Source organism: Squalius cephalus, assembly GCF_949319135.1.
Source record: "Squalius cephalus genome assembly, chromosome: 3".
NCBI classification, from domain to species: Eukaryota; Metazoa; Chordata; class Actinopteri; order Cypriniformes; family Leuciscidae; genus Squalius; species Squalius cephalus.
In genome coordinates this window covers 60,497,483-60,525,440 of record NC_137124.1, presented here as the reverse complement: position 1 = coordinate 60,525,440, position 27,958 = coordinate 60,497,483, and the positions used below count along the sequence as shown (strand labels likewise).

The 27,958-nt window shown below is 42.0% G+C and overlaps 2 protein-coding genes across 16 annotated transcripts in view; both read left to right on the top strand.

Annotated features, from left to right (window-relative positions):
* sdcbp (syndecan binding protein (syntenin)) overlaps window positions 1-27,204 on the top strand; it is a 261,455-nt gene extending 234,251 nt beyond the window's left edge. Inside the window, exon 10 of the transcript XR_013820425.1 lies at window positions 26,956-27,204. The gene's annotated coding sequence lies outside the window, so the exon portion shown is untranslated. The remainder of the gene's footprint in view (window positions 1-26,955) is intronic.
* ank2b (ankyrin 2b, neuronal) overlaps window positions 1-27,958 on the top strand; it is a 114,520-nt gene that overhangs the window by 27,138 nt on the left and 59,424 nt on the right. For 7 of the 15 annotated variants that reach the window (XM_079864972.1, XM_079864969.1, XM_079864967.1 and 4 more), the window contains exons 4-18: window positions 984-1,082; window positions 1,160-1,258; window positions 2,861-3,046; window positions 6,672-6,695; window positions 9,440-9,538; window positions 11,623-11,721; window positions 12,501-12,599; window positions 13,169-13,366; window positions 13,444-13,542; window positions 14,255-14,353; window positions 20,237-20,335; window positions 21,261-21,458; window positions 23,058-23,156; window positions 25,993-26,094; window positions 26,595-26,792. In XM_079864972.1, coding sequence (XP_079721098.1) covers window positions 984-1,082; window positions 1,160-1,258; window positions 2,861-3,046; window positions 6,672-6,695; window positions 9,440-9,538; window positions 11,623-11,721; window positions 12,501-12,599; window positions 13,169-13,366; window positions 13,444-13,542; window positions 14,255-14,353; window positions 20,237-20,335; window positions 21,261-21,458; window positions 23,058-23,156; window positions 25,993-26,094; window positions 26,595-26,792 — 1,797 coding nt within the window. The remainder of the gene's footprint in view (window positions 1-983; window positions 1,083-1,159; window positions 1,259-2,860; window positions 3,047-6,671; window positions 6,696-9,439; window positions 9,539-11,622; window positions 11,722-12,500; window positions 12,600-13,168; window positions 13,367-13,443; window positions 13,543-14,254; window positions 14,354-20,236; window positions 20,336-21,260; window positions 21,459-23,057; window positions 23,157-25,992; window positions 26,095-26,594; window positions 26,793-27,958) is intronic. The other 8 variants (XM_079864973.1, XM_079864970.1, XM_079864966.1 and 5 more) reach the window with 3 other exon arrangements.

Sequence of the window (27,958 nt, the reverse complement as noted above, 5' to 3'; positions counted from 1 at the left end):
TCTTTCTTTTTCTCTTTTTAAGAAGAGAAACTCACTGCTTGAAGACGCCATTTTGTATTGTTTTTCGTTTATTTCCGCAATGGATTAATACATTTTTAGGATGACAAATACGGACTTAGTGTGCAAGGACCTTTAGTTGACATGAAGTTGACAAGTAGATAGATAGATAGTAGAATATCTAAAGTGGAAAATAAAGGAAATAAAGTATTTCCATCATATTTTTAACGTAAGAGCGGGCGTGACCAGCTTCCAGTGTCAGTCACTTCCAGTTATTTTAGCTGTGCAATCTTTGTTTTCCATTATTCTGTTCATTATGCTGCTTGAAGTTGCAAACTGGTATTTGTTATCATATTATTTTGATTTATTATCATAATCATAAACACACTAGGTTGTATTACATTAAACTTTTACTGCTTTCCTCTCAATAACAAGATAAACACAACAAAAATGACAGCGGTGAGAAAGCAGCAGTTCAGAAAGCATGTGATCATAGAGATGTGGATGTTTGTATCAGCTCTGCGATTCGGCACTAGTAACGTCACGTTTATGTATACAGCACTTTATACAATCAAGCAGCTTTACAGTATTAAACCTCGACGAACTGAACAGAAGAAATGAACCGGAGAAGATTTCCTCGTCAAAGAAGGCGGAGCCTCAGAGCCACACCCACCTATTACATCATCACCACACAGACCAATGAGAGTTTGAATATGTTTACCAACGAGATAACTTTTCTGGATAGTTGGCTTTGATAAGCTGTTTCAAACCCTCCAAACGAACTTAATTTTGGTCTGATTTTGATCAAAATGACGTCATGTTCGTTTTTTGATTCCGCTTAAAGTACATCAGGGACTTAAACACGTCAAAGCGAAAGTTCCTGAGTCCAGTTGTTCTGTTGTGGGAAGTAAAAGTGTAGACACGTTGTAAAGGAGCAATGTCTGAGCGATCTGCTCAAATGATGATAGTGTGTGTTGGTCTGACAGAAAGGAAACACAGCTCTCCACATCGCTTCACTAGCAGGACAAGGAGAAGTCGTGAAGCTCCTGGTGAAGAGGGGAGCTGACATTAATTCACAATCTCAGGTAGGAACAAGTCTGACGTTTATCAATGCAAAAGTGCTCAATATAACAACAACCATTAAAAATCTGTGCTTCCGCAGAATGGATTCACTCCCCTGTACATGGCTTCCCAAGAAAACCACTTAGATGTGGTGCGATATCTTCTGGAGAATGGTGGAAACCAGAGCACCGCAACAGAGGTAAATCGGAGCATGGCTGTATTGCAAATGTATGACTTTAACTTTATATATTTCTCACTATCATTGCAACCAGCTATGCGTACTAACAGCTAAAAGCATTATATGTTTTAGGCCTAAAGGCTCATTGGGATTGGAAAGTAACCCTATCGTAATCAAGAAGTTGGGTATAAATTCTTGACACATAATGGCTGATTTAAAAGATTTCATTGGTCATGTCAATCACAGTGCGGATTGGCTACATAATGCTGAAACAAATCCATAATATTTCTCAACTCGGAACTAGACATGCACCGATATGAACATTTTGGCCAATACCAATAACCGATAATTCTTTATATCTGAAAGCCGATAACCGATATATTGGTCGATAAATCTAAATCCAAATTTTTATATAATTTTTTAGAGCCTGATTACAAAAACAAAAGTCTCACCATTAAAATTCACATCCCAAACACACAATTATAATGATCTCATGATCATTTTATGTAGCCAATATGTCAGACTTGCGCTTTACTGTATTTTCCTTTTTTGAAGTGATTCCAATCATATTTCAAGCAACTCAAACCATCATGTTGAACAGTCGCATCTTAAGCATCTCAGCTGAAGGAGATAATACATTATTTACCAGCTTTAATATATCGGACACATTTTCTTATCGGCTGATAACGATAACATTAAAAATAAACATATATCGTCCGATACCGATATGGTGGCCGATATATTGTGCATCCCTACTCAAAACTATATCAAAGAGGTGTAAACTTTTCTTGACAAGTGTTGACCAATGAAATCAACAATGGCCAGATAGTTCACCCAAAAATGAAAATTCTCAAGTTTTTCCAAGCCTGTATGAGCTTCTTAACACAAAAGAAAATAATTTTAAGTATGTTGGTAATCAGACAGTTGACGACTGCCATTGAGTATTCTTTTCCTACTATGAAAGTCAATGGCTGCCATCAACTGTTTGACTACCAACAGCTTTTTGATTTTTCTTATTTTTCTACGAGTATGTGAGTATGTCAGGATCAGGGTTTGAAATGAACACCCGATTGCGGGTAAAAATCAAATGTGGCGAGTAACGCTGTCAGATCACGAGCCAGTTTGGTGTGTTATTATGTTTACTCACTTTTCTGGGGAAGTTCGTGTCTGCGCAGATTTAGCACAAATACTGATCATCATGATATATTAAACACAGCGTATTGTGCAGAATCTGCTCATATCTGGCTTATTTGAACACACACATCACTACGCAACATATAACGGCGCGCTTGTTCATTTGCATTGAAGCAATAGCGAAGATTAAAAAGCATTTGGTGAACAGAAAAGACTGTTATTTTCCAACATCCTACACTTTCTTTGTACTGTATTGATCTGTCCACCTAAAACACATTTTTGGTGAAAGGATGAGGATGAAAGAGGAAGGAGATGCTGTGATGTAGTTAATCTGGTTCATTTGTTTTATTTTTTGACTAGTAGAAGTTCTGAATGGCCGGTAACTTAAAATTTATTAGCCAAATTTTCCGGTGAGTGCGAAAGTTGATTTCAAACCCCGGTCATGATTATTGGCGTAATGCAAGGTTTTCCCCATTTGTGATTTTGCAGGATGGCTTCACTCCTCTCGCTATCGCCCTCCAGCAAGGCCATAACCAGGTGGTGTCCATTCTCCTGGAGAACGACACGAAGGGTAAAGTACGTCTGCCTGCCCTTCACATCGCGGCCCGGAAAGACGACACCAAATCTGCGGCCCTCCTGCTCCAGAACGACCACAATGCAGACGTTCAGTCCAAGGTAAATATGGCGGAACAGAAATATATACAGAAAAGCATTTTTATTTGGATGTGTTGACGGATTATGAGCAGGGCTTGACATTAACATTAAAGGGATAGTTCACTTTGAAATTAAATTTTGGTATGTTTTAGCTTACCTGAAGGGCATCCAAGATGTAGGTGTCTTTGTTTCCGCAGTAGTTTCAATTTTGATATTTTTAGGTCAAACCGTTCTTGTCTGACAGTCATATAATGCAGGTCTGTGGTCACTGTCTCAAAGAGCATGCACAGAAGTCCAAATTAAAACAATTCCCCATCGTAAGTACACATTGATGGCCTAAGACAAGTGTGAGTTTTTAACTCTTGTACACAGCCACGTCCAAGTGATCTGAGGGCGCGGGCGCTTCCTGGTGTGTGACGTGTGCGCAGACTGGTGTATAGATATATACACTAGACGTCGCATTAAAGACATTCGTTCCAATGAACTGCCGTAGCCAAGGCGACGTCTAGTGTATATATCTATGCACCAGTCTGCGCACACGACACACACCAGGAAGCGCCCGCGCCCTCAGATCACTTGGACGTGGCTGTGTATAAGAGGTAAAAACGATATAAATACTGTTCGTTTTCTCACACAAACCGTTCGTTTCGTGTCTTAGGCCATCAATGTGTACTTACGATGGGGAATTGTTTAATTTGGACTCTGTGCATGCTCTTTGAGACAGTGACCACAGACCTGCATGATATGACTGTCAGACTAGAACGGTTTGACCTAAAAATATCAAAATTGAAACTACTGCGGACACAAAGACGCCTACATCTTGGATGCCCTTCAGGTAAGCTAAAACATACCGAAATTTAATTTCAAAGTGAACTATCCCTTTAAATGTGTGTGTATTTCAGCAGTGGCGTGTAACACAGTTACTAATAGCCACTTTGGCGGGTTGAATTTGATATATTATACATTTTTCACTTTTCTGAAATAATAAACTAAGTGCAATCTAGTGTTGTCAGAAATATAGTTTTTTCCACACATATCGATACAGAAATATCTGAAACTCTTCCGCAGAATAGATACACAATGCAATCTGCGCGTTCTCGCTCTCTACTCTCTCCGTGTTACAGGGCTTGTGATTGCATGTATCGAGCATCATTTTACTCATTCCTGCAGATTTTGCGGCACATAAAGCCAAGTATATTGGCTATATAAAACAGTATAATGGATCCGTGCGTCAGGTCTTAAAGTGACAGCAGCCTAATAAACCTGCTGCCAAATTATGAGATAATATTAAAAATATCTCTATGGCAGTTTTCCCCATGGTTTCGATATCAAAATTGTGGCCAGTGAAAATGTACCTTTGGAAAACCACTGGTCACAGTGGCTGGTGAGCAGAAACGTTCATGTCAAGCCCTGATTATGAGTAATGACAGTGAGTGTGATGTGAATCAGTCGATCAGTCAATACTGGAACTGAATGATTTTTATGGCGTTTGGTTCTTGTAACGGTTCTTAAACATGTTCATTCTTCTTTACTGATCTGAAAGAAGACTCAAGCTTAAAAGTGCATAGTTTGAAGGGCATCCGAAGTCAGTTTTGCATGTGACTGCAGTTTGAATCACACTTTCAGAACAGAGTATAACTGGTATTTTAATTAAAACAACTTGAAATGCTCAAATAAATAGTAGTTTTTGTTAAAGGATTAGTTCACTTCAGGATTAAAATTTGCTGATAATTTACTCTCCCCGACGTCATCCAAGATGTTCATGTCTTTCTTTCTTCAGTCGAAAAGAAATGAAGGTTTTTGAGGAAAACATTCCAGGGTTTCTTTCCATATAGTGACTTCAATGGGGTCCAACGGGTCGAAGTAAAAAATAATAAATCCTGGAATGTTTTCCTCAAAAACCTTCATTTCTTTTCGACTGAAGAAAGAAAGACATGAACATCGTGGATGACGTCGGGGAGAGTAAATGATCAGGAAATGTTCATTCTGAAGTGAACGACTCCTTTAGGCGTATAGTTAGGACCAATTAGTATCAAATCATTATTGGACTCAGAATCATTTCACACTGTAAGATTCGAAGCCCTGCTCTGCATGCACTGATGGTTTAAAGATTCGGCATCTTGTCAGTGTTCTTGCGTGTGCTCGTGTGTGTGTGTGTGTGACTTGCAGTGGTTTCAGGATGAAATCTTCTGTCTGTGTTTCTCTCTCCAGTGTAAATGTGCCTGTGTCCTGTGTTCCCATCCCGACGCTATCCGGGTCTCACTCTTTTATCTACTTTCCCATTCCATGTTTAACAGTTATAAAAACATTCCCTCTTCTTAGTGTGTATCATAACTCAATGCTCTGTAAATGTACAGAAACTGCATGCTCTTGCCTGAAAGTGTGCATGCGTATCGGACGTGTGCTTGTGTGTGTTTTATGGGGGAAATGCTAGTTTACAGAGGTATTTATTTTTCTTTAAACACGGCCAATTTTGACTGTAAGTACTGTCTTCGTTTTAGTTCAAAGAAAAAGCGTTCAGAATGTACGTATACCAGTGTTAGTTTGAAAGAAACAAAATAGTTGTTCAAAGATTCAATCAAACAGAATTTTAGACATTTGATATCTTATATGCAATATGCAATGATAATATTTAAGTATAACTGTTATCGACATTGGCAAGTTTCCGTTCATACTTAATATCTTACCTATAGATGCATATAAAGATAGAAATGATGTAATATTTAGTCATAAGATAGTTAAAGGTGTAATTTTGTTTTAGATGCAGCCAGTGTTGGGGAAAGTTACTTCTAAAAGTAATGCGTTACAATATTGAAAAAGTAACTAATTGCATTACTTAGTTACTTTTATGGGAAGTAAAGCGTTACATTACATTTGCATTACTTTTTCTCACCTGGGCTGAGCTTGTTTGTTTGTTTTATAACAACAACAACAACAACAACACAAATCTATTTTTTGGCACACTCCTAAAGTGAAATGAATAAGCCTCAGGCTGAAGGAAATGGAACTTTTTTTGTTTGGGACACAGAAGAAGAAAGTTCAACACTCTTAAAAATTTTTTTTTAAAAAAAATTACATAAAAAAAAAAAGAGATGTTCATCTGAAGTCATGTTTGCTTATTCCTATGGTTGAATTGGATCATTGAAAGTCAGCAGCAAAGACATTGGCTAATAAAGTGAGATTAAATGCATAAAGTACATTTGTATTATTCTACATATTTAAGTATTACAGTTTCGTGTAATATTCAGAGTTTGCATTTCACTGTTTTTATTCATTTGAGTAAATTCCTGCGTTCCTTGAAAAAGTAATCTGATTACTTTACTCATGTTACTTGTAATGCGTTTCCCCAAACACTGGATTCACACGAAGATTGCGACTGTAAAACGACTGCGTTCACAAGCGTATTTGTTACAAGGGTTTATTCATTCTGCAACCGAAAGTGTTAATAGGAGGGATTCCTGAAATAATGTGATTTGAGTGGTCATGTGACCTCATACCATTCGTCATCTGATGCGAGTTTAGAACAGTGGTTTGCTTCGGAGAAAAATGAAGACCTCTTGCTTTTGCATGCCGCCGCCGACTCTGAGAACATGTGTTTGAGTGAAATATAACACACCTATTTCCTTCCCTGTCTTTGCTGCAACAGATGATGGTCAATAGGACAACTGAGGTAGAGATATTCATCTAGTTCCTGATTTTCTGGAAAATAAAAAGCTATTGATTTATTGAATTCATATCTGGTCCACTTTTTTGGCATGAAGAATTGAGTTTTTCTGTTCTTTAACTTCTCAGCATTTTTAGTTGTTTTGGACCTTTGCATGGCTGTCTAGTCCCATCACAGCATCATCCAGAAGCCTTTGCATATGTCATGTCACACATTCCAGTTTTATTTATTAAATAACTTGAATGAGAATGTTTTTAAGATATATCTGGTGTCGTGATTGATGTTGATGATGATGATGTTTAATTTACACATATGGAGCTGTTCTAATCAGAGATGGGCTGAAGACTCAATAGTCCAGACAGTGTCTATCCTCTCAACATCTATAATCCTCTTCATAATGAATTAATATTTCAGTCTTTACCGATAGTCGCTTTTAAGCTGTGAGGGCACTTTAACATATCAACATATCAAATAAAAGCTGAAATATTCATGCTATGTAGTTTGTAAGTGCTACATGCAAATATCGAAGATATATTACGTCCATTGTCTTAAAGGGGCTATATGTAAGAATTTTCATGTATTAATCGCTTTTTTATCGCCGATGTGTGAACAGCTTTTAACGAAACTTAGAAAACGAGACCTTCCCTGACTTCCTAGGTTGTCTATGAAAGCCTGTAGACCCAAACCTATTTTTATGTGAAGGACTAGAACGTTTTTGCCTGGATAATCTAAAGCCTCTCTTCCCTTCAACGACACATGAAACTAATGCTTATACAATGTTCAGGAAAACACCGGAAGAGCCATTCTGTGCTGTAATGTCAGTGTCATGCAAAGAAAAGGGATTCATTCAAACTATAGTCTGATCTATATTAACATTGTTAACGAACACTGTTCAAAATAAATGACCAGCGGTATTAACTAGCGGTGGGAATCTTTTCGATTCGATTCAAATCGATTCTTGAGGTCATGAGTCGATTCAAAAACGATTCTCGATTTTGAATCAAATTTTGATTCGATATGTGCACAGTTTTGATTGAAGTTTAATGTTTTGTGTTACTTTTCTTATTTGACTGCGGTTGACAGTTTAATAGGTCTAGAAGAAGAAGAAAAATCCTACTGAATTAAATGTGAACCTAGTTTTTCTTCCCATTTTAGTCAACCCAATATACACATGTCCTTTAAGCCGACTACAATCATTACACAGTCTTCTGTAATAAAGCAAGGCAGAAAATTGTATTTTAATTTTGATTGCATTAAAGAAGTGTGAAGTTAAAAAAGTGTAACACTTTAGAAAATCGATTTTTGAAATTTGTGAATCGATTCAAATCGTTAGAAGATAGAATTGCGATTCATATATGATCGATTTTTCCCGCTAGTATTAACAGTAAACCGCTGGTCCCGTATTTCAATCTTATTTTTACCCCTAAGCGAAGAATAAAGAGATTGTATATTGGGGCTTTGAATCACGTTCAGTCTCTTACGAGTGCAGTGCAGTTCGCTTAATGGCCACCGGTGGCGCTAATAACAAGCGTTTCTGAATTCTACATATAGCCCCTATAAAGTTATGTTGAAAAATAGATTAATCAGTGCACAGCACAACACTGTCCTATACTGGCTTTGCTTGCTGCCTATTGAAACACACACAAGCCTAGAGAAGCCAGTCACATGCGCATTTATTTCATTACTGTAAAGGTCAAGTGGCATGAATCTGCCTTTGACTCCCAGCATGCATTAGTGTGATTGCATTAAGCTCTTTAATAATATTGCCTGTGCTAAAATGTGTTTAGATGGATTCCAACATCCATACATCCAACAGATAATGTTCTTAAACTGTCGTAGCATTATCAGTTATGATGTTTAGATATGATTATGCATTTTATTGATATTTAATATTGATGGAATGATTGTCATAGACAATGCTAACTGCACAATGCAATATTATAAAAGCATTTTCAAAATCAAGTTTAAGATAGTGAGTCGTCTTTATAATTATGAGCGCTCTCAGATTTCTATTTGTTTATGAATTATCCATAAGGTTTTAATGTAAATAATCCACTGCACGGCATGCTGCATCGCATATTTGATTTTGCACCAGCTTTGAACGTGTCACACAGTCAATATATTCTTCACACTTTTGTAAATGATGTTTTCACATTAAATCGGACCGTGACTTTCAGAATGGGAAGGTAAGGCAAGAATTTCACATATTCAAACTCCTCTACAATCTTTACCTTCTTATAGTCCAGACATGATTTTATTACGGATATGATCTATATACTGCACTTTTTAGGTTTCCTTTGGTGTTCTTCTTCTTTGATTATGATTATCCCTTTTTTCTTCATTGTATTAAAACAGAATGTCGTCTGAAATGTTTGTCTTTATCTCATGTTCTGTTAATCTTTAACGACTTATGAGTTCATTTATTTGTCGTTTTTGTCATATTTTTCTGTTTGCATGCCTGTGTCTAGGAGTTTGACCTCTCTTACTGTTTATAAGTGTGTTTATATGTTAGTCATCAAGGTTTCTTTCCAGAAGTCTTCATACGGGCCTATAGCCCCCTTCAAGGCACAATGAGCTCAGTCAGATTCATAACTGTCTTTAATACGTTCATGTTGAGACTGCTGCATGCTAATGCAGTCTATTAGAGCAAGATAAAGTCATGACGTGGTTCTGACGCATCGCAGGAATGTTGACGGACAGCTCATGTGTTTTGTTATGTGCCCCGCCCCCTTTTTTGATTGTTTTTGCAGAGTGGATTCACGCCGCTGCATATTGCCGCTCACTATGGAAACGTGAATGTGGCGACGCTGTTGCTCAATCGAGGCGCCGCCGTGGACTTCACTGCACGGGTCTGTCTTTAGAAACATGTTAAACATGCTAACAATGTGCTAAATTATGTTAGCAACAAGTTAAAACATGCTAGCCATGTGTGAAATCATAGAAACATGCTATCAACATGCTAAATCACGCTAACAACATGCTAAAACATGCATGCGATGTGTTAAATAATGCTAAAAACATGCTAGCCATGACTGATATCATAGAAACATGCTATCAACATGCTAAATCACACTAACAACATGCTAAAACATGTACGCGATGTGTTAAATAATGCTAAAAACATGCTAGCAATGTGTTAAATCAAGCTAACAACATGTTAAAACACGTTAGCAATGGTACATCATGTTAGAAACATGTTAACAATGTGCTAAATTATGCTAGCCATGTGTGAAATCACAGGCTTTCAACATGTTAAATCATGCTAACAAAATGCTAAAACATGCAAGTAATGTGTTAAATCATGCTAAAAACATGCTAGCCATGTGTGAAATCATGTTAAAACATGCACGCAATGTGTTAAAACACGTTAGCAATGTGGCACATCATGTTAGAAACATATTAACAATGTGCTAAATTATGTTAGCCATGTGTGAAATCATAGAAACAGGCTTTCAAAATGCTAAATCATGCTAACAACATGCTAAACATGCAAGTAATGTATTAAATAATGCTAAAAACATGCTAGCAATGCATTAAATCAAGCTGACAACATGTTAAAACACATTGTGTTGGTATGTGGTATATGTGGTATCATGTTAGAAACATTGAAACATAGAACAATGTGCTAAATAATGCTAGCAACAAGTTAAAACATGCTAGCCATGTGTGAAATCATAGAAACATGATATTAACATGCTAAATTATGCTAACAATATGCTAAAACATGCATGCAATATTAAATAATGTTAAAACATGCTAAAAACATGTTAACAATGTGTTAAATCAAGCTAACAACATGTTAAAACATGTTAACAATGTGGTACATCATGTTAGAAACATGTTAACAATGTGCTAAATAATGCTAACGATGTGTGAAATCATAGAAACAGGCTTTCAGCATGTTAAATCATGCTAACAAAATGCTAAAACATGCAAGTAATGTGTTAAATCATGCTAAAAACATGCTAGCCATGTGTGAAATCATGTTAAAACATGCACGCAATGTGTTAAAACACGTTAGCAATGTGGCACATCATGTTAGAAACATATTAACAATGTGCTAAATTATGTTAGCCATGTGTGAAATCATAGAAACAGGCTTTCAAAATGCTAAATCATGCTAACAACATGCTAAACATGCAAGTAATGTATTAAATAATGCTAAAAACATGCTAGCAATGTATTAAATCAAGCTGACAACATGTTAAAACACATTGTGTTGGTATGTGGTATATGTGGTATCATGTTAGAAACATTGAAACATAGAACAATGTGCTAAATAATGCTAGCAACAAGTTAAAACATGCTAGCCATGTGTGAAATCATAGAAACATGATATTAGCATGCTAAATTATGCTAACAACATGCTAAAACATGCACGCAATGTTAAATAATGTTAAAACATGCTAACATGCTATCAACATGCTAAATCATGCTAACAACATGCTAAAATATGTAAGCAATGTGTTAAATCATGCTAAAAACATGTTAACAATGTGTTAAATCAAGCTAACAACGTGCTAAATCATGTTGGCAACGTTTAAAATGTGCTAGCAATGTGTTAAATCAGGCTACTAACATGTTAAAACATGTTAGCAATGTGTTAAATTATGCTAGTAACATGTTAAAACATGCTAGCAATGTGTTAAATTATGTTAGCAACATGCTAAAACATGTTATCAATGTGTGAATCATGTTAAACAGGTTAATAACAGCTTATTAAACATGTTAATAATGTGTTAAAATATGCTAACAACTTGTTAAAACTTCTTAGAATATATTATAAAATTTTATTGACTTGTTTGAGTAAAATCTTCAAGTTATTTCAAACTTTCGGACGAGGCTTTGTCAAGCCAACATCAAAGTTTTGAATTTAATTGGATATAATTCGTATTTAATAATATTGTTTTTATAAAAAATTTGTTCTAAACAGAATGGGATCACGCCACTACATGTTGCATCCAAAAGAGGAAACACTAATATGGTTCTTCTGCTGTTGGACAGAGGGGCTCAGATTGATGCCAAAACAAGGGTCAGTAATAACTTTATTTTTATAGTTTTGTACAAATACGCATAACAGAGGCAGTTAGCAGTCAGACATGAGAGAGGAAGACCAGGGAAACACCGTGTGTGTGTGTGTGTGTCTGTGTGTGTGTGTGTGTGTGTGTGTCTGTGTGTGTGTGTGTGTTTGTATGTGTGTGTGTGTGTGTGTGTGTGTGTGTTTGTGTGTGTTTGTATGTGTGTGTGTGTGTGTGTGTGTGTGTGTGTGTTTGTGTTTGCGTGTGTTCATGTGTGTGTGTGTGTGTGTGTGTGTGTGTGTGTGTGTGTGTGTGTGTGTTCATGTGTGTGTGTGTTTGTATGTTTGTGTGTTCATGTGTGTGTGTGTGTGTGTGTGTGTGTGTGTGTGTGTGTGTGTGTGTTCTGATTAAAGCTATGACCGGCTGTGTTGTTGTTCAGATTTTGACTGCAGTGTGGAGTCCATCTGGCTGTGTTCTGTCCCTTTCTTCTGCAGTCTCTCTCCTGCAGTGTCTGATGCATCATCCCACACACACACACACACACACACACACACACACACACACACACACACACACACACTCTGCTGTTTCTGACTCCAGCAGTGCTTTTTCCGTGTTATGATCAATAATGACTGCAGAGTATACGAGGCACAGGAGAGAGACTGTGGTTGAGTGTGTAAGGATTAAGTATTTGACATAGCATATGTTTGTGTGAGGTGTTTAAAGTCCCAAAGTGCTTTGTAATGAAATGACTGAAGTGACCTGAAGGTGTGTGTGTGTGTGTGTGTTGCAGGATGGCCTCACTCCTCTACACTGCGCAGCGAGAAGTGGACACGACACCGCAGTGGAGCTCTTGTTGGAGAGAGGAGCGCCTATGCTGGCCAGGACCAAGGTACACTTTTACATCATTTAGGTGGACTTTTACATAATCTTTTAATATAAGATCATAATAAATATAAACTCTGCAAACGAACTACACTAACTATTTTTGGACATAACTTAGTGTGAATTTGTCGGCTCAAGCGCAAGAACACGTGAAAGAGAGCTCAGTTTAGTGTTCGCACACTTTTTACAATTCATAAAAATGTTAGCATATACTCGCCAACCCTGATTTCTACTCGCATATGGCGCTTGGCCAGTGTTTTAGGACCTGGTTTCTTTATATTATAACGTTCCCTAACGCTTTCCAACAACAGTTTACTTTTCTCTCTTCTTAAAGTTTCAAGGTTCAAACACAAGATCAATGATAAAGTGATTTCTCTCCCTTTTATATCTCAACTGTTTATGTTCACTTTAGACATAATCGACTACCAGGATACTCGCTATTTTTTGACATAACAGTGTGAATTTGTCGGCTCAAGCGCAAGAAGTCGTGAAAGAGAGCTCAGTTTAGTGTTCGCAAGATCAATGATAAAGTGATTTCTCTCTTTCTTTCTTTTTCTGCCCATTCCCCCTGTGTAGAACGGTTTATCTCCGCTCCACATGGCAGCGCAGGGTGATCATGTGGAGTGTGTCAAACACCTGCTCCAGCACAAGGCGCCTGTTGATGATGTCACGCTGGACTACCTGACCGCCCTCCATGTCGCCGCCCACTGTGGACACTACCGAGTGACCAAACTACTACTGGACAAGAGAGCCAACCCGAACGCTCGAGCATTGGTACATGCGTTCTGATTACTGTGAGGCTTGTGTCCTCTGTAAAGCTTTTTATAATCTTTCACCTTGTATCTTTTCAGAACGGTTTCACTCCTCTACACATCGCCTGTAAGAAGAACAGAGTCAAAGTGATGGAGCTCTTGATCAAGTATGGAGCGTTCATTCAAGCCATCACTGAGGTACGAGCACAGAAACACACACTCCCCAGAAGAACAGCGCTTTAGCACAACCGTTTTAGTTATCGGTGTAGTTCGGTGATTTAAGTCTGCATAGAATCAGTTTAGAAATCTGCAGTGCTGTGGAATTACTTCTGTGCCAATAATAATGAACGTAACTTTTCAAGAAACTAATGAAAGTATAAATTGAATAAAATATCTTTGAAACTGAAAAATAAACAAACATTTTTTTTGACTGTTTTTAATACACTGCGTGTTTTGCTAAATGTTTTCTCATCTTTCTTTCGCTGATCTGAATTTACAAATGAGTCTTCAAATCCAGAGTTTTCATTTACGCTTCTGAAATTTTCATTCGCCATTCTGGCACATATCTCTCGCGGGGGCGGGGCTAACAACAGTGTGTTCTCATTGGCTACTGAGTTTTTGATTGACAGCTTCTTGACCTGGAAGTGAAGACGTCAGTGTTGTGTTTACATGTGTGGATGTGAGCTAGTTTCAATTTATATGTTCATTAGTTCCATTATTATTGGCACAAAAGTAATTCCATACAGTTCCCTTTCATAGGTTCATCCGCAGGTGTAATGATTGACAGAAGCCCGTATAGAAACATTCCAGTCGATTGAACTCTCATAGCGTTTTGATTCTTCAGAAAGCTATTCATCAAACGTACTGATAATTAGATAACTGGACTAAGTTCTTCTCTCTCTCTCTCTAGTCTGGTCTCACACCGATCCATGTGGCGGCTTTCATGGGTCACCTCAACATCGTTCTTCTGCTACTGCAGAACGGAGCTTCCCCTGATGTCAGCAACATCGTGAGTAAACACTGAGCCGGTCATGTGACCTTAACTGACCAATCTGGAGTTCCCTTTCAAGGGAACTCGCGTTGCGTCGAGATTGACGCTAGGGGAACGCTTCGCGTGATGATGTCTTGAAGCACATGTAAAATCAGCCCAATGGCGTGGCGGAACGTCAGATGCGGGTGACGTCACGTACCAGGAAACTATAAAGCCTGCTTGAAAACCAGAGAACAACAGCTTCTGTGTCTTCAGTAGCGCTCTATGTGAAATCTGTCTTTGTCTATTTATTGTTGTCTTGTCACTGAAAGCAATTATGTCCAGCGAACAGTTCAGAATGTGTGTGCATCCCTGCCCGCGTTTTATTTCGGGTAGGGACACTCACGCTCTGTGCATTGTTTGTTTGGGAGAGGAGCATGCCCAGTCAGCACTCGAGGGTGCTGACTGTGTGCATTGCGAGGCGCTGTCCATGCGCTCGCTCCGATCCCGGCTGAGTTTCTTCCGGGAAGCTCGCGTCCCCCAGGGCTCGAGTCCCGCTGCTGCCGAGGCACAGCGGCGATCTCAGTCCTGGGGTTCGCAAATGGATCTATCAGCGGGGTCTGAGACGGGCTCTGCCCTATCTCAGCCCTTATCTGATAGACCCGATGTCACTCATCAGGGTTTCGGAAGCACGCGCGGCGGTTTCTTCCGCCCTGATGATGGCACAAACACTGCAATTATCCAGTTCTGAGGATCTGGATGTTGTTAGTGTTGAGGCTGAGTCTGAGGATGCCCCACCTCAGTCTCATGCATTTTAAGAATTGCTGGAAGTAGTGACAAGAGCAGTCGATAGACTATGTATTGAGTGGCGGGACGTTCGTTCAAAAAATAAATAAATAAATAATTTGACGAACGCTTTCTGCCCTCACGTGCACAATCACAACGCCGAAATCTGCCGTTTTTCCCCGATCTCCACACTGAGGTGTCGAGATCGTGGGATAAGCCAGTTTCATATAGAGTTTTTAATTCACAAACTTCGAATTATTCTTCTATTTCTGGTTATAAAGAAAATGGTTATGGGGAGATGCCAAAGGTGGAAGAGACGCTTGCGAGCTATCTCTCCAGCGACGGCATCTTCCCTAAAAGTTTCGGTATTGCCTAATAAGCCCCTCAGAGTTACATCTTCTCTGGGGGGCAGGGCTTATTCCGCGTCTGGTCAGGCTGCAGCATTTTTACACTCGATGTCTTTGCTGCAGGCTTATCAGGTGGAATTATTGGGAGATCTCAATGAGGGCGGGGGTATTGGCCCAGATGTGGTGTGTGAGCTCAATTTGAGCATCATTAAACACAGAGAAAAAATCTTTTTAATGGATTCTCTCCTTTCTACGTCTGGGTTATTTGGCAACGCTGTTTATACTGCAGTTGAGAAATTCCAAGAGGCTTCTAAACACGCTGCAGCGTTCCAAAAATTGCTCCCCCGTCGCTCACATCCTGAGGCTGCTGTGCGGGAACAGCCTCAGACTTCGAGCTCCCATAGGGCATCTAAAAAGCAGAGCGTTTCCTCCCGTGCTCCCCCGCAAGGATCTCGGGGACAGGGAGGACGTTCTCAACCCCAGCCTTCGAAGGGTAGAGCGGATCTGAGGACCGTTATTACCGCCAAGAAGGCTGTGGGAAAAAGATCCTGGCGCCCGAGGGCTCAGGACCATGAGGGTAGTCCCCCCCCCCCCCCCCCCGAAGTAGAGCGGTTAACACCTCCTTTTACGGTGCCCGTCTCTCTTCGGTGCCCTCAGGGGACCGTTCTGCCAACCCTGCCACCTCCGGTGCTTCAGGGCGCAGCGGTCTCCGGCGAGCACATATCTCAAGGACCACCCGGAAACGTAGTGGCCTCGGGATGCCCGCCCCCTCTGAGGAGGGTGTTAGAGCAGTCTGTTCAGTCGTTCCCTGCCGGTGCGCCGTTACAGGGCGACGAACCGACTACTCAACAACAACCAAATCCAGAAGTCAGTCTCGAGAGACTGATACCTCTAGTAGAATATTTGGCAGCGTGGAAGCTACTGCCAAATGTTTCTCGTTGGGTCCTGCAGACCGTAGGGAAAGGGTTCCAAATACAGTTTGGTTCTCGCCCACCTCGGTTTATGGGGGTCCTACCCACCGTGGTGGACCCCGAGCAGGTTCTGGTTATGGAACAAGAAGTGAACACTCTGTTAGAAAAGGGGGCCATAGAATATGTACCTCCCTCCAACAGGGAAACCGGGTTTTACAGTCGGTATTTCATAGTTCCAAAAAAGGACGGGGGATTGCGTCCCATTTTAGATCTTCGAGTTCTGAATGAGTCAGTCATGCAGCTCAAGTTCAAAATGTTGACTTTGAGACAAATCGTGCCACAAATCAGGTCCGAGGACTGGTTTGTCACGATAGATCTCAAGGATGAATATTTCCATATTTCCATCCGTCCATGTCACTGGAAGTTCCTGAGGTTTGCTTTCGGGGGCAAAGCAAATCGAGTTCTTCCATTCGGTCTAGCTTTATCACCCCGCACTTTCACCAAATGCGTGGATGCAGCTCTGGCGCCCTTGCGCCTTCAGGGTATTCGCATCATGAACTACATCGACGATTGGTTGATTTTAGCTCAGTCGCATCAGTTGGCGATTCGGCATCGAGATGTCGTCCTCGCCCATATGAAAGAGCTGGGGTTATGGCTGAACGCCAAGAAGAGTGTGCTTTCTCCATTTCAGAGGACCACTTTTTTAGGCGTGGTTTGGGACTCAGTGTCGATGCAGGCGCGCCTGTCACCGCCACGTATAGAGTCCATCCTTGCAGCTGTGAAAAGTGTAAAGCTAGGCCAGCTACTCACTGTCAAACAGTTCCAGAGACTGGTGGGTCTCATGGCAGCAGCTTCCAATGTGATACCTTTTGGACTGCTGCACATGAGGCCCCTGCAGTGGTGGCTCAGGACCAGGGGGTTTTCCCCAAGGGGCAACCCATTTCACACAATCAAGGTCACGCGGCGATGCCTACGTGCCTTGGCTATGTGGAAGAAACCTTGGTTCCTGTCCCAAGGCCCAGTGCTGGGAGCTCCTTGTCGTCGCAAACTGCTAACGACGGATGCTTCCCTCACGGGCTGGGGAGCGATTCTAGAGGGTCACTCATCTCAAGGTCTGTGAGAAGACCATCATCGATCATGGCATATCAATTGCCTAGAGATGTTAGCTGTCTTCCGGGCTCTGAGGAGCTTTATCACAGATCTCAGGGGACACCATGTGCTAGTACAATCGGACAACACTTCGGTAGTCGCCTATATCAATCACCAAGGGGGTTTGCGCTCGCGCCCATTATGCAATCTGGCACGCCATATCCTCTTGTGGTCCCAGGGGAAGTTGCTGTCTCTCAGGACAGCTTACTTCCCCGGGGTCCAGAATATAGGAGCAGACACTCTGTCGAGACAGGGGCTGAGGCCCGGGGAATGGAGGCTCCACCCCGAGGTGGTGGAGCTGATATGGAGGGAGTTTGGCCAAGCACAAGTGGATCTGTTTGCGTCTCGAGAGACGTCTCACTGTCCACTTTGGTTCTCCCTCACGCATCCAGCTCCTCCTGGACTGGATGCCATGGTGCAGACATGGCCGAGGCTACGTCTGTACGTTTTTCCCCCAGTTGCTCTGCTCCCGGGAGTTCTGGAAAGAGTTCGCAGGGACCGGGTTTGCCTGCTTCTTTTAGCCCCGCGCTGGCTGGGCAGAGTATGGTTTCCCGATCTTGTGTCTCTCCTCGACGGGCCTCCTCTGGAGCTACCTGTCAGGAGGGACCTTCTGTCCCAAGCAGAGGGCTCGATAGTTCACCCTCGACCAGAACTGTGGAACCTGTGGGCTTGGCCTCTGAGGGGGCCCAGCTCATAGAGTCAGGTCTCTCAACCGAGGTTGTTGAGACCATTCTACAGTCCAGAGCTCCCTCCACGAGGAAACTTTATGCCCTGAAGTGGAGAGTATTCACTTCATGGTGTAGTGACCGTCGGTTGGACCCAGTTAACTGCCCATTTGGTACAGTGCTGGAGTTCCTGCAGGATCGGTTCACTGCAGGTCTGACCCCGTCCACTTTAAAGGTTTATGTGGCGGCCTAGGTGCTTACCACATTCCTTTGGGTGGAAGGTCTGTGGGGAAAGACCCTCTGGTATCTCGTTTCCTTCGTGGCACCTGGAGGCTGAGGCCTGCAGTTCGCTCTAGGGTGCCACCGTGGGATTTGTCCATTGCGCTGCAAGGCCTTTCCCTGGCCCCCTTTGAGCCTATTTGGGAGGTTCCTAGAAGTTCTTAACTTTGAAAGCTATGTTCCTTCTAGCCATTTCTTCTCTTTAGAGTGGCCAGACCTATTGTACTGCAGGCCTTCTGTCCTCCTCCCTTCTACCAGGAGACTATAATTTGCTTTGCCCAGTCCGGGCGTTAGACGCTTATGTCCACAGAGGCAACCTGTGGCGTAAAAGTGATCAATTATTTGTGTGCTTTGGGTCCCCTAACTCGGGATCTCCAGTGTCTAAGCAAAGGATAAGCAAGTGGGTGGTTGAGGCCATCTCACTTGCTTATGAGGCGGCCGGGCAGCCTTCTCCAAATTATGGCTATCCGGTCCCTCTCTACTAGGAGTATGGCCTTATATCAGGAGTTACCTTTCAGGACGTTTGTGTTGCGGCAGGCTGGTCCTCACCGCACACCTTCGTCAGGTTCTACTCTTTGGATTTGGACTCTACACCAGGGTCTCATGTTCTTTCTTCCTAGTGCTGCTCTTCATGATTTCACACAGGACAGACATTTGTAGCTATGGTGGCGTTGGTATAGACGTTCCCCTAGCGTCAATCTCGACGCAACGCGAGTTCCCTTGAAAGGGAACGCCTCGGTTACGACTGTAACCTCGGTTCCCTGAAGAGGGAACGAGCGTTGCGTCACCTTGCCATATCTCCTTCATGCCTGTCAGCGGCTACTTCAGACTTTTCGAAGCTGTTGTTCTCTGGTTTTCAAGCAGGCTTTATAGTTTCCTGGTACGTGACGTCACCCGCATCTGACGTTCCGCCACGCCATTGGGCTGATTTTACATGTGCTTCAAGACATCATCACGCGAAGCGTTCCCCTAGCGTCAATCTCGACGCAACGCTCGTTCCCTCTTCAGGGAACCGAGGTTACAGTCGTAACCGAGGCGTTTTCTATATAGGCAGGAACTCAGCACTCCACACGAATAGAATCAGCTTGTAATAGAGTTTACTGTTTGCATGTTGTTAACCTAACAGCTCAATCCTCTAATAAACATTAAGAGCCAGATTTACTCACAGCTTGCGCCAGCTACTGTCAGGATTTACCGAAGACACGCAGTGAGAAATAAGCGCTGAAAGGCGATGACAGGGTTATTTAAGCAGATGATCTTATTGCATATGCATTTGTAGGAGTTTCCCTTTCAGACGCAGTATTAATGGAGGAAAGTGTTTAAACGAATCACGCAAGGTGATTCACTAAGGTTAGCGCTCGTCAATTTACTGGTGTTTGCACCATTATTTACCACACAAAACCAGAAGCTAATTTGAGCTGCTCTTGGGAGATTGTGTTGGTCATTATGGAAATGATCCGCTGCATCTGTTCATTAATGTGTGTGTCGTCAGTAGATCACACTCAGAACTTCACACTCCCATCAGCGCTTTTATGGGATTGCGATCTCATGCTAATTTGCCCTGTTTAGTAAATCTGGCCCTAAATGCATAGTACACACAAATATTAGGTAAATTAATACATTTTTAAATAATAATGAAGTAAATAAAACTCAGTGCATCAGTTTACTGAAAGAAATGTAATTTTGATGCAAAGCATTCTAGAAATGCCTTTATAAGTGAAGGGTATTTTATTATATTCAGCCATTACATATATTCAGAACAAAGAATTGTGTTTTCTGTGCCAGCGTGGAGAGACGGCTTTGCACATGGCGGCTCGAGCTGGACAGATGGAAGTTGTTCGCTGTCTCCTGAGGAATGGAGCGATGGTGGACGCCAGAGCAAGGGTAAGACCAAGGCATGCTTCAACACTGCATGTGTTCACTTAATATAGAGAGAGTGCAATCCTTCTGTCATATTACAGGGGTGGAGTTACCAGTATAGCAGCTTCAAAGTCTCGACACGATCCAGCCGAGGAATAAGAGTCTTATCTAGACAAACCATCGCTCATTTTATAACAAAAAACATTTATATACTTTTTAATCACAAATGCTTGTTTTGTTAATTATGTATGTGGCGAAATGCTGTGTAATAAGTGTTATGACTGTAAAACGTTTCTCTTAAATGTCCGTCTAGTTTGATCTTGCCGCTGAAACTGCTCTCTCCACGGAAGCTTTGCGTTTAAACACCTAATAAAATATTTTGACTCAGATCAATATTTCGTGTCTAATAGTTCACTTATGTGGCAAGTATCCGTGTAATAAGCGGGATAATGTACATCCAGCCGGTTGTTATCTCAGAATAAACCCCCTTCAGGTGTATGTGTGTGTGTGTGTGTGTGTGTGTGTGTGTGTGTGTGTGTGAGTGAGTGATCTTAGAATAAACCCTTCAGGTGTTTGTTTGTGTGTGTGTGTGTGTGTGTGTGTGTGTGTGTGTATGAGTGATCTCAGAATAAACCCCCTTCAGGTGAGTGTGTGTGTGTGTGTGTGTGTGTGTGTGTGTGTGAGAGTGAGTGATCTCAGAATAAACCCCCTTCAAGTGAGTGTGTGTGTGTGTGTGTGTGTGTGTGTGTGTGTGTATGTGTGTGTGTGTGTGTGTGTGTGAGTGATCTCAGAATAAACCTCTTCAGGCTGATGAAGACCTGATCCTGATCACCCTGTCGGGTTTATTCTGAGATAACAACCGGCTGGATGTACATCATCCTGAACATATACTCAAACTTTACCTAAGCTTTTCTGAAAGCAGAAGATCTGATCCCATCTCACCCGTCAGGAGGATCAGACTCCGCTTCACATCGCGTCTCGTCTGGGAAAGACTGAGATCGTGCAGCTGCTCCTGCAACACATGGCTCATCCCGACGCGGCGACCTCGAACGGTTATACCCCGCTTCACATCGCGGCGCGCGAGGGCCATCTGGACGTCACTACGGTGCTGTTGGAGGCCGGCGCTTCACACTCTCTAGCCACCAAGGTCAGTTCATGCAAGATTTAACTGGAGAAAAGACCACTGTAGACACCTTACAGAATCTGCTAAATGTCTTCTAGGAAACATGTAAATATCGATCTATCTATCTATAGTTCTATCTATCTATCTGAAGTTCTATCTATGTGTCTATCTGTCTATCTGTCTATCTATCTATCTATCTATAGTTCTATCTGGAGTTCTATCTATCTATCTATCTATCTATCTATCTATCTATCTATCTATCTATCTATCTATCTATCTATCTATCTATCTATCTATCTATCTATCTATCTATCTATCTATCTATCTATCTATCTGAGCATCAATGAATGATTGCATCTTTTGGAATAGTTGTGTATTGAGTCCCTTTCTCATCCCTAAGCATGAAGAGATTTGTCAGGGATGTGGGTGAGGGATGAAGCGAGGACTCAATTGGAGGGAAATTAAGGCTTTTATTAATAATAAAAATAAAACAAAATACAAACAAAAACTACCCCGATGACTTGACTTGACTTGACTAGGAATAAACAAGGGTAAACATATGACAACGATCCAGCACAGGACTGAAAACACAAGGAGAATAAATAGGGAGTAAACAAGGCAGGTAACGAGGGAGGACAGGTGGGGCAAATGAATCAATGATCAGGAAACAAGAAGAGCGGGGCTAGACAATCGACAGGAGAGCACATGGCCAGTAAAACAAATCACAAGCCATGTGCTCACACAGAAGGAGACATGAACACACAGCTAATGCGAACACTCATAAGCCACGTGTTCACACAAAACATGACAACATGAAAGCACACAGGCAGTGTAAAACAAGCTGTGTGCTACACAACACAAGACAAAACAAGACATGAAAGCACACGGCCAATGTAAACACCAACCGCGTGCCACACAGAACACAACAACAGAGCGTATGATCCGAGCGAACTCGAAACCTCACACTCACACAACAAGACAGAGCGCAGGAGAACGAGCAAAAGCTCATCCTGTGCGCTAACGACGGAATACAAACACGCGGAGCATGAATGTCTGAATCCCGACACACAACCAAAACCAAACTAGGCCGACGTGCCGGGATCCAAACACCACGGCCCGTACATGAATCAAGGCACACAGACAAGAGAGAGCACGGCTCGAGAACGCTAGAAGCTGCGCGCCCACACAAAGACATGACAAAACAGGAGTGTCAGAGCTCTGTCACAAAACCAAGAAATACTCTAGACAGAAGTGACAGAACCCTGACAAGACTGATCTTTTTTTTTTTTTTTTTTTTTTTTTTTTTTTTTTTTTATTTATAATAAGACTGATCTTAAAATCACACAGTCAGTGTTGGGTCAAATATGTAGAAGATGCTGGAAGACCAAAGACTGCAGGATTTATCTAAAGAACAGTGGGCAGTTTAACTATTTCCATGCCAGCGTTTTAAACCACACAGAATATTTTGTTGCAAATTTGTTTGTTAGAAGTTATTGCCCATACGTTTGGAATAATGTCAAAATTGTACATTTGTATGGTGTATACTGAAATGTACACTCAGTTAGATTAGCGTGTTTGACGAGCATTAGTTGATTTATGTGTTCTGCATTTAAACATCTACAGAAAGGGTTCACACCTTTACATGTGGCGTCAAAATACGGCAGCCTGGATGTGGCCAAACTCCTCCTGCAGCGACGGGCTCCACCGGACTCTTCTGGGAAGGTAGACTGAACCCGCAATCGCTTTTAACCCTCATCCTTCACTGTTACGCGTCCTTCACTCGCGTTCTGTTACACGTCCTTCACTCGCGTTCTGTTACACGTCCTTCACTCGCGTTCTGTTACACGTCCTTCACTCGCGTTCTGTTACACGTCCTTCACTCGCGTTCTGTAACACGTCCTTCACTCGCGTTCTGTTACACGTCCTTCACTCGCGTTCTGTTACACGTCCTTCACTCGCGTTCTGTTACACGTCCTTCACTCGCGTTCTGTTACACGTCCTTCACTCGCATTCTGTTACACGTACTTCACTCGCGTTCTGTTACACGTCCTACACTCGCGTTCTGTTACGCGTCCTTCACTCGCGTTCTGTTACACGTCCTTCACTCGCGTTCTGTTACACGTCCTTCACTCGCGTTCTGTTACACGTCCTTCACTCGCGTTCTGTAACACGTCCTTCACTCGCGTTCTGTTACACGTCCTTCACTCGCGTTCTGTTACACGTCCTTCACTCGCGTTCTGTAACACGTCCTTCACTCGCGTTCTGTTACACGTCCTTCACTCGCGTTCTGTTACACGTCCTTCACTCGCGTTCTGTTACACGTACTTCACTCGCGTTCTGTTACACGTCCTACACTCGCGTTCTGTTACGAGTCCTTCACTCGCGTTCTGTTACACGTCCTTCACTCGCATTCTGTTACACGTCCTTCACTCGCGTTCTGTTACACGTACTTCACTCGCGTTCTGTTACACGTCCTACACTCGCGTTCTGTTACGCGTCCTTCACTCGCGTTCTGTTACACGTCCTTCACTCGCGTTCTGTTACACGTCCTTCACTCGCGTTCTGTTACACGTCCTTCACTCGCGTTCTGTTACACGTCCTTCACTCGCGTTCTGTTACACGTCCTTCACTCGCGTTCTGTTACACGTCCTTCACTCGCGTTCTGTTACACGTACTTCACTCGCGTTCTGTTACACGTCCTACACTCGCGTTCTGTTACGCGTCCTTCACTCGCGTTCTGTTACACGTCCTTCACTCGCGTTCTGTTACACGTCCTTCACTCGCGTTCTGTTACACGTCCTTCACTCGCGTTCTGTTACACGTCCTTCACTCGCGTTCTGTTACACGTCCTTCACTCGCGTTCTGTTACACGTCCTTCACTCGCGTTCTGTTACACGTCCTACACTCGCGTTCTGTTACGCGTCCTTCACTCGCGTTCTGTTACACGTCCTTCACTCGCGTTCTGTTACACGTCCTTCACTCGCGTTCTGTAACACGTCCTTCACTCGCGTTCTGTTACACGTCCTTCACTCGCGTTCTGTTACACGTCCTTCACTCGCGTTCTGTTACACGTACTTCACTCGCGTTCTGTTACACGTCCTTCACTCGCGTTCTGTTACGCGTCCTTCACTCGCGTTCTGTTACACGTCCTACACTCGCGTTCTGTTACACGTCCTACACTCGCGTTCTGTTACACGTCCTTCACTCGCGTTCTGTTACACGTCCTTCACTCGCGTTCTGTTACACGTCCTTCACTCGCGTTCTGTTACACGTCCTTCACTCGCGTTCTGTTACACGTACTTCACTCGCGTTCTGTTACACGTCCTTCACTCGCGTTCTGTTACACGTCCTTCACTCGCGTTCTGTTACACGTCCTTCATTCGCGTTCTGTTACACGTCCTTCACTCGCGTTCTGTTACACACGTCCTTCACTCGCGTTCTGTTACACGCCCTTTACTCGCGTTCTGTTACACGTCCTTCACTCGCGTTCTGTTACACGTCCTTCAATCGCGTTCTGTTACACGTCCTTCACTCACGGGTCAAAATGAGCCGAAGTCCAGAAAGCTTATTTTATTTCATTTTGATAATATTTTTTCTATTTTTTAATGCAGTTGTTTTGGAGATTTTATTTTTTATTTACCTTTAAATTACTAGATTTGATCAATAATAAATAAATAAATAGTAATTTAAGCACATTCATCACATTCTTTCAGCTTAAATTCAAAATAACTCTTTTAATTCAGCTCAAAATATCGTACATTGAGCGTCTTTGCCGACCTCTTGTGGAAACAAAATATTATAACATGATATTTCATAACTCTTGCCACTAGATGGCTTTATATAGATGGATCTTATATGGAGCAAATGAGCTGTTCCGCTGGGTCCTAAAGTCAGTTCTGTTCAGAGTGCATTCAGATACACATGTAGACATTATAAAATAGTTTTTTGGTGAAGTTTTAGCATTTTTACTTAGAATTTTGAGCATTTTTAGTTTTTTTTTATGCGAACTGAAGCATTCCTCACATTCCATTCATTCCTAAGGGGGTCAAATTGACCCGCGAGGGAAGGATTTGTTACTTCAACCACAAAACTCCTCGAATCCATTCAATTTGTTTGTGTGTGTATTCGTAGTTCAAGTGCAACAATTACAATTTTTCAAAAATAAATTTCAGGTCAAAATGACCCGAGTGAAGGATGAGGGTTTTAAAACACTGTTGTATATTTAAGATAAAGACATAATTTAGCCTAATTTTTGTGATGTTGTTTAAAAGAAATACATTGCGGCTATGTTGACTGCAAGAGTTCTGGTAAGCATGGTTTCACTTACTGATAACATTCTGTTAAGAAAAGGAAACAACATTGTTTTCTTCCTCTTTTCTTTAATAAGGAGCCAGTTTGCTCTAAAACTTGCACTCTAATATAGACGATAACCTTTAAACTAAACACGCTCTAACAATCCCTGATAACATTGCTTTTTCATCAGATGTTTCGTTGGGTTTGATTTAATGCTTTTGCCACGCTAACCCCTATAATCATGTTGCACTGACCCTCATCCCAGCAGAACGGCCTCACTCCTCTACATGTCGCTGCGCACTATGATAACCAGAAGGTGGCGCTCTTGCTGTTGGATAAAGGGGCGTCTCCTCATGCCACGGCCAAGGTAAGAAGATCTGAAAGGTGCATTGTGTAATATTTAGGAGGATCTGTTAACAGAAATGCAATATCATATACATAACTATGTTTTCAGTGGTGTAAAGACCTTACATAATGAACCGTTATGTATTTATTAGCTTAGAATGAGCCATTTCTATCTACACACACCGCGGGTCCGCTTACATCGACATGTTTCTACAGTGGCCCTAAACGGACAAACGTGTTTCGTCACTATGTTGTTCTACGTGCAAAGATCTAGCAAAAGTCAGCGATTAAAATACTGACACAATGATGAACAAATAACAATATTCGCAAAAACATATTGTTTTACTGAATAATTAAGTAAACCAAATATCTTTGTAAAGAAACCTCATTGCTTAACTGGCTACTCTCTGCTGTCAACATCACCACTAGATGACACTAAAACTTACACACTGCACCTTTAATTAAAACATGTATGATAGGAATAGTCACACCAGCCTAACTGTGCTCTGTGTCTTCATGTAGAATGGATACACTCCACTTCATATCGCGGCTAAGAAGAATCAGATGGAAATCGCCACTACTCTCCTGCAGTACGGAGCCGAGACCAACATCCAGACCAAACAGGGGGTGAACCCGCTTCATCTGGCCTCTCAGGAGGGACACAGTGAGATGGCAGCTCTGCTCCTGCAGCGAGGAGCGCACGTCAACGCCACCACCAAGGTGAAAATGCTACTTCTAAACAGTGTAAAAAGATATTCAAGGCGGTTAGAAGTTTAATTTTACGTGCACTGATTTAGAATAAGAATTGGTGTCCCAAATCACTAGTGGGCACACAAAATGTTAGCGGTCATATTTTTTAACTGCTTTAAAATGGCTTTTTTAGTCACTTAAGCCGCATTTCGACCGCATGAACTTTCCCCAGAAACTAGGGACTTTGTGATGATACTCGGTGTGTTTCCACCACAGGGTCTAAATGAAGTTCTGGGTAAATATTTCCCCCTCAGAAAGTCCCTGCTCACGAGGTAGTACTTTTTCACAGTTCAGGAACTTTCAGGGGTGGGACTTAGGGGCTGAACATGCTGATTGGTTGAGTTCATGCTGGATTTTGATTGGTTGACGACACGCAGCATTTCATTTTAACCACCATCTGTTGCGGTGCTTGCTGTAAGAGTTGTTTGCTATTCGAATCAACAATGGAGTTTAAAGGAGAACTCGGCAACTCTAGCGAACTCTAGTCACTTCTTCGCTGATTTTCCCTTTTGTTGTCGCATGTTTTCCCCACGAGCTCCCCCTACAGCTGTGGGGGGCGTATATTTCACAACACGGTCGTAAAAAACTCACTTGCGGCGGCCTCCTCCCCCTCTCTACCGCTGCTCATGTGCGTTTGTTATGATCGGAGCAAGCAACTGTATCGTGTGGAGCTATGTCTTCCGAGGTGTGTAATTTGGTAATACATCATACATGTGTGTGTGTTTATGTTGAATTGCCGTAAAGCAATTTGTGTTTTGCGCTCGTTCTCGTTCTCGTTCTCGCGTCTCACGAGACTTCCAATTTCTATCTTTCCGGGACGGTAGTCCTCAAGTTGCAAGGTTGGTTTTCCGCCTGGGAACGCTGGGGGGAGCGGGGAAAGTCACCAATATCACCAGAACAGGTTGTTTAACCATCCAAATGATTTCTAGACAGTTTTATTAAGTTAAAAAAGTTACCAAGTTCTCCTTTAAAAAATACGACCGATGGACCGACGACGAGGTTCAGGCTTTATTAAGCTTAAATTCAGAGGATGAAATCCATCGGGAACTGGAAAGTAGCACGCAGTCCTACGTCACTGGACTATTTGCCTAATCTTCACGGTACTTTAGATTGCGGTGGAAATGCAGACAGCAACA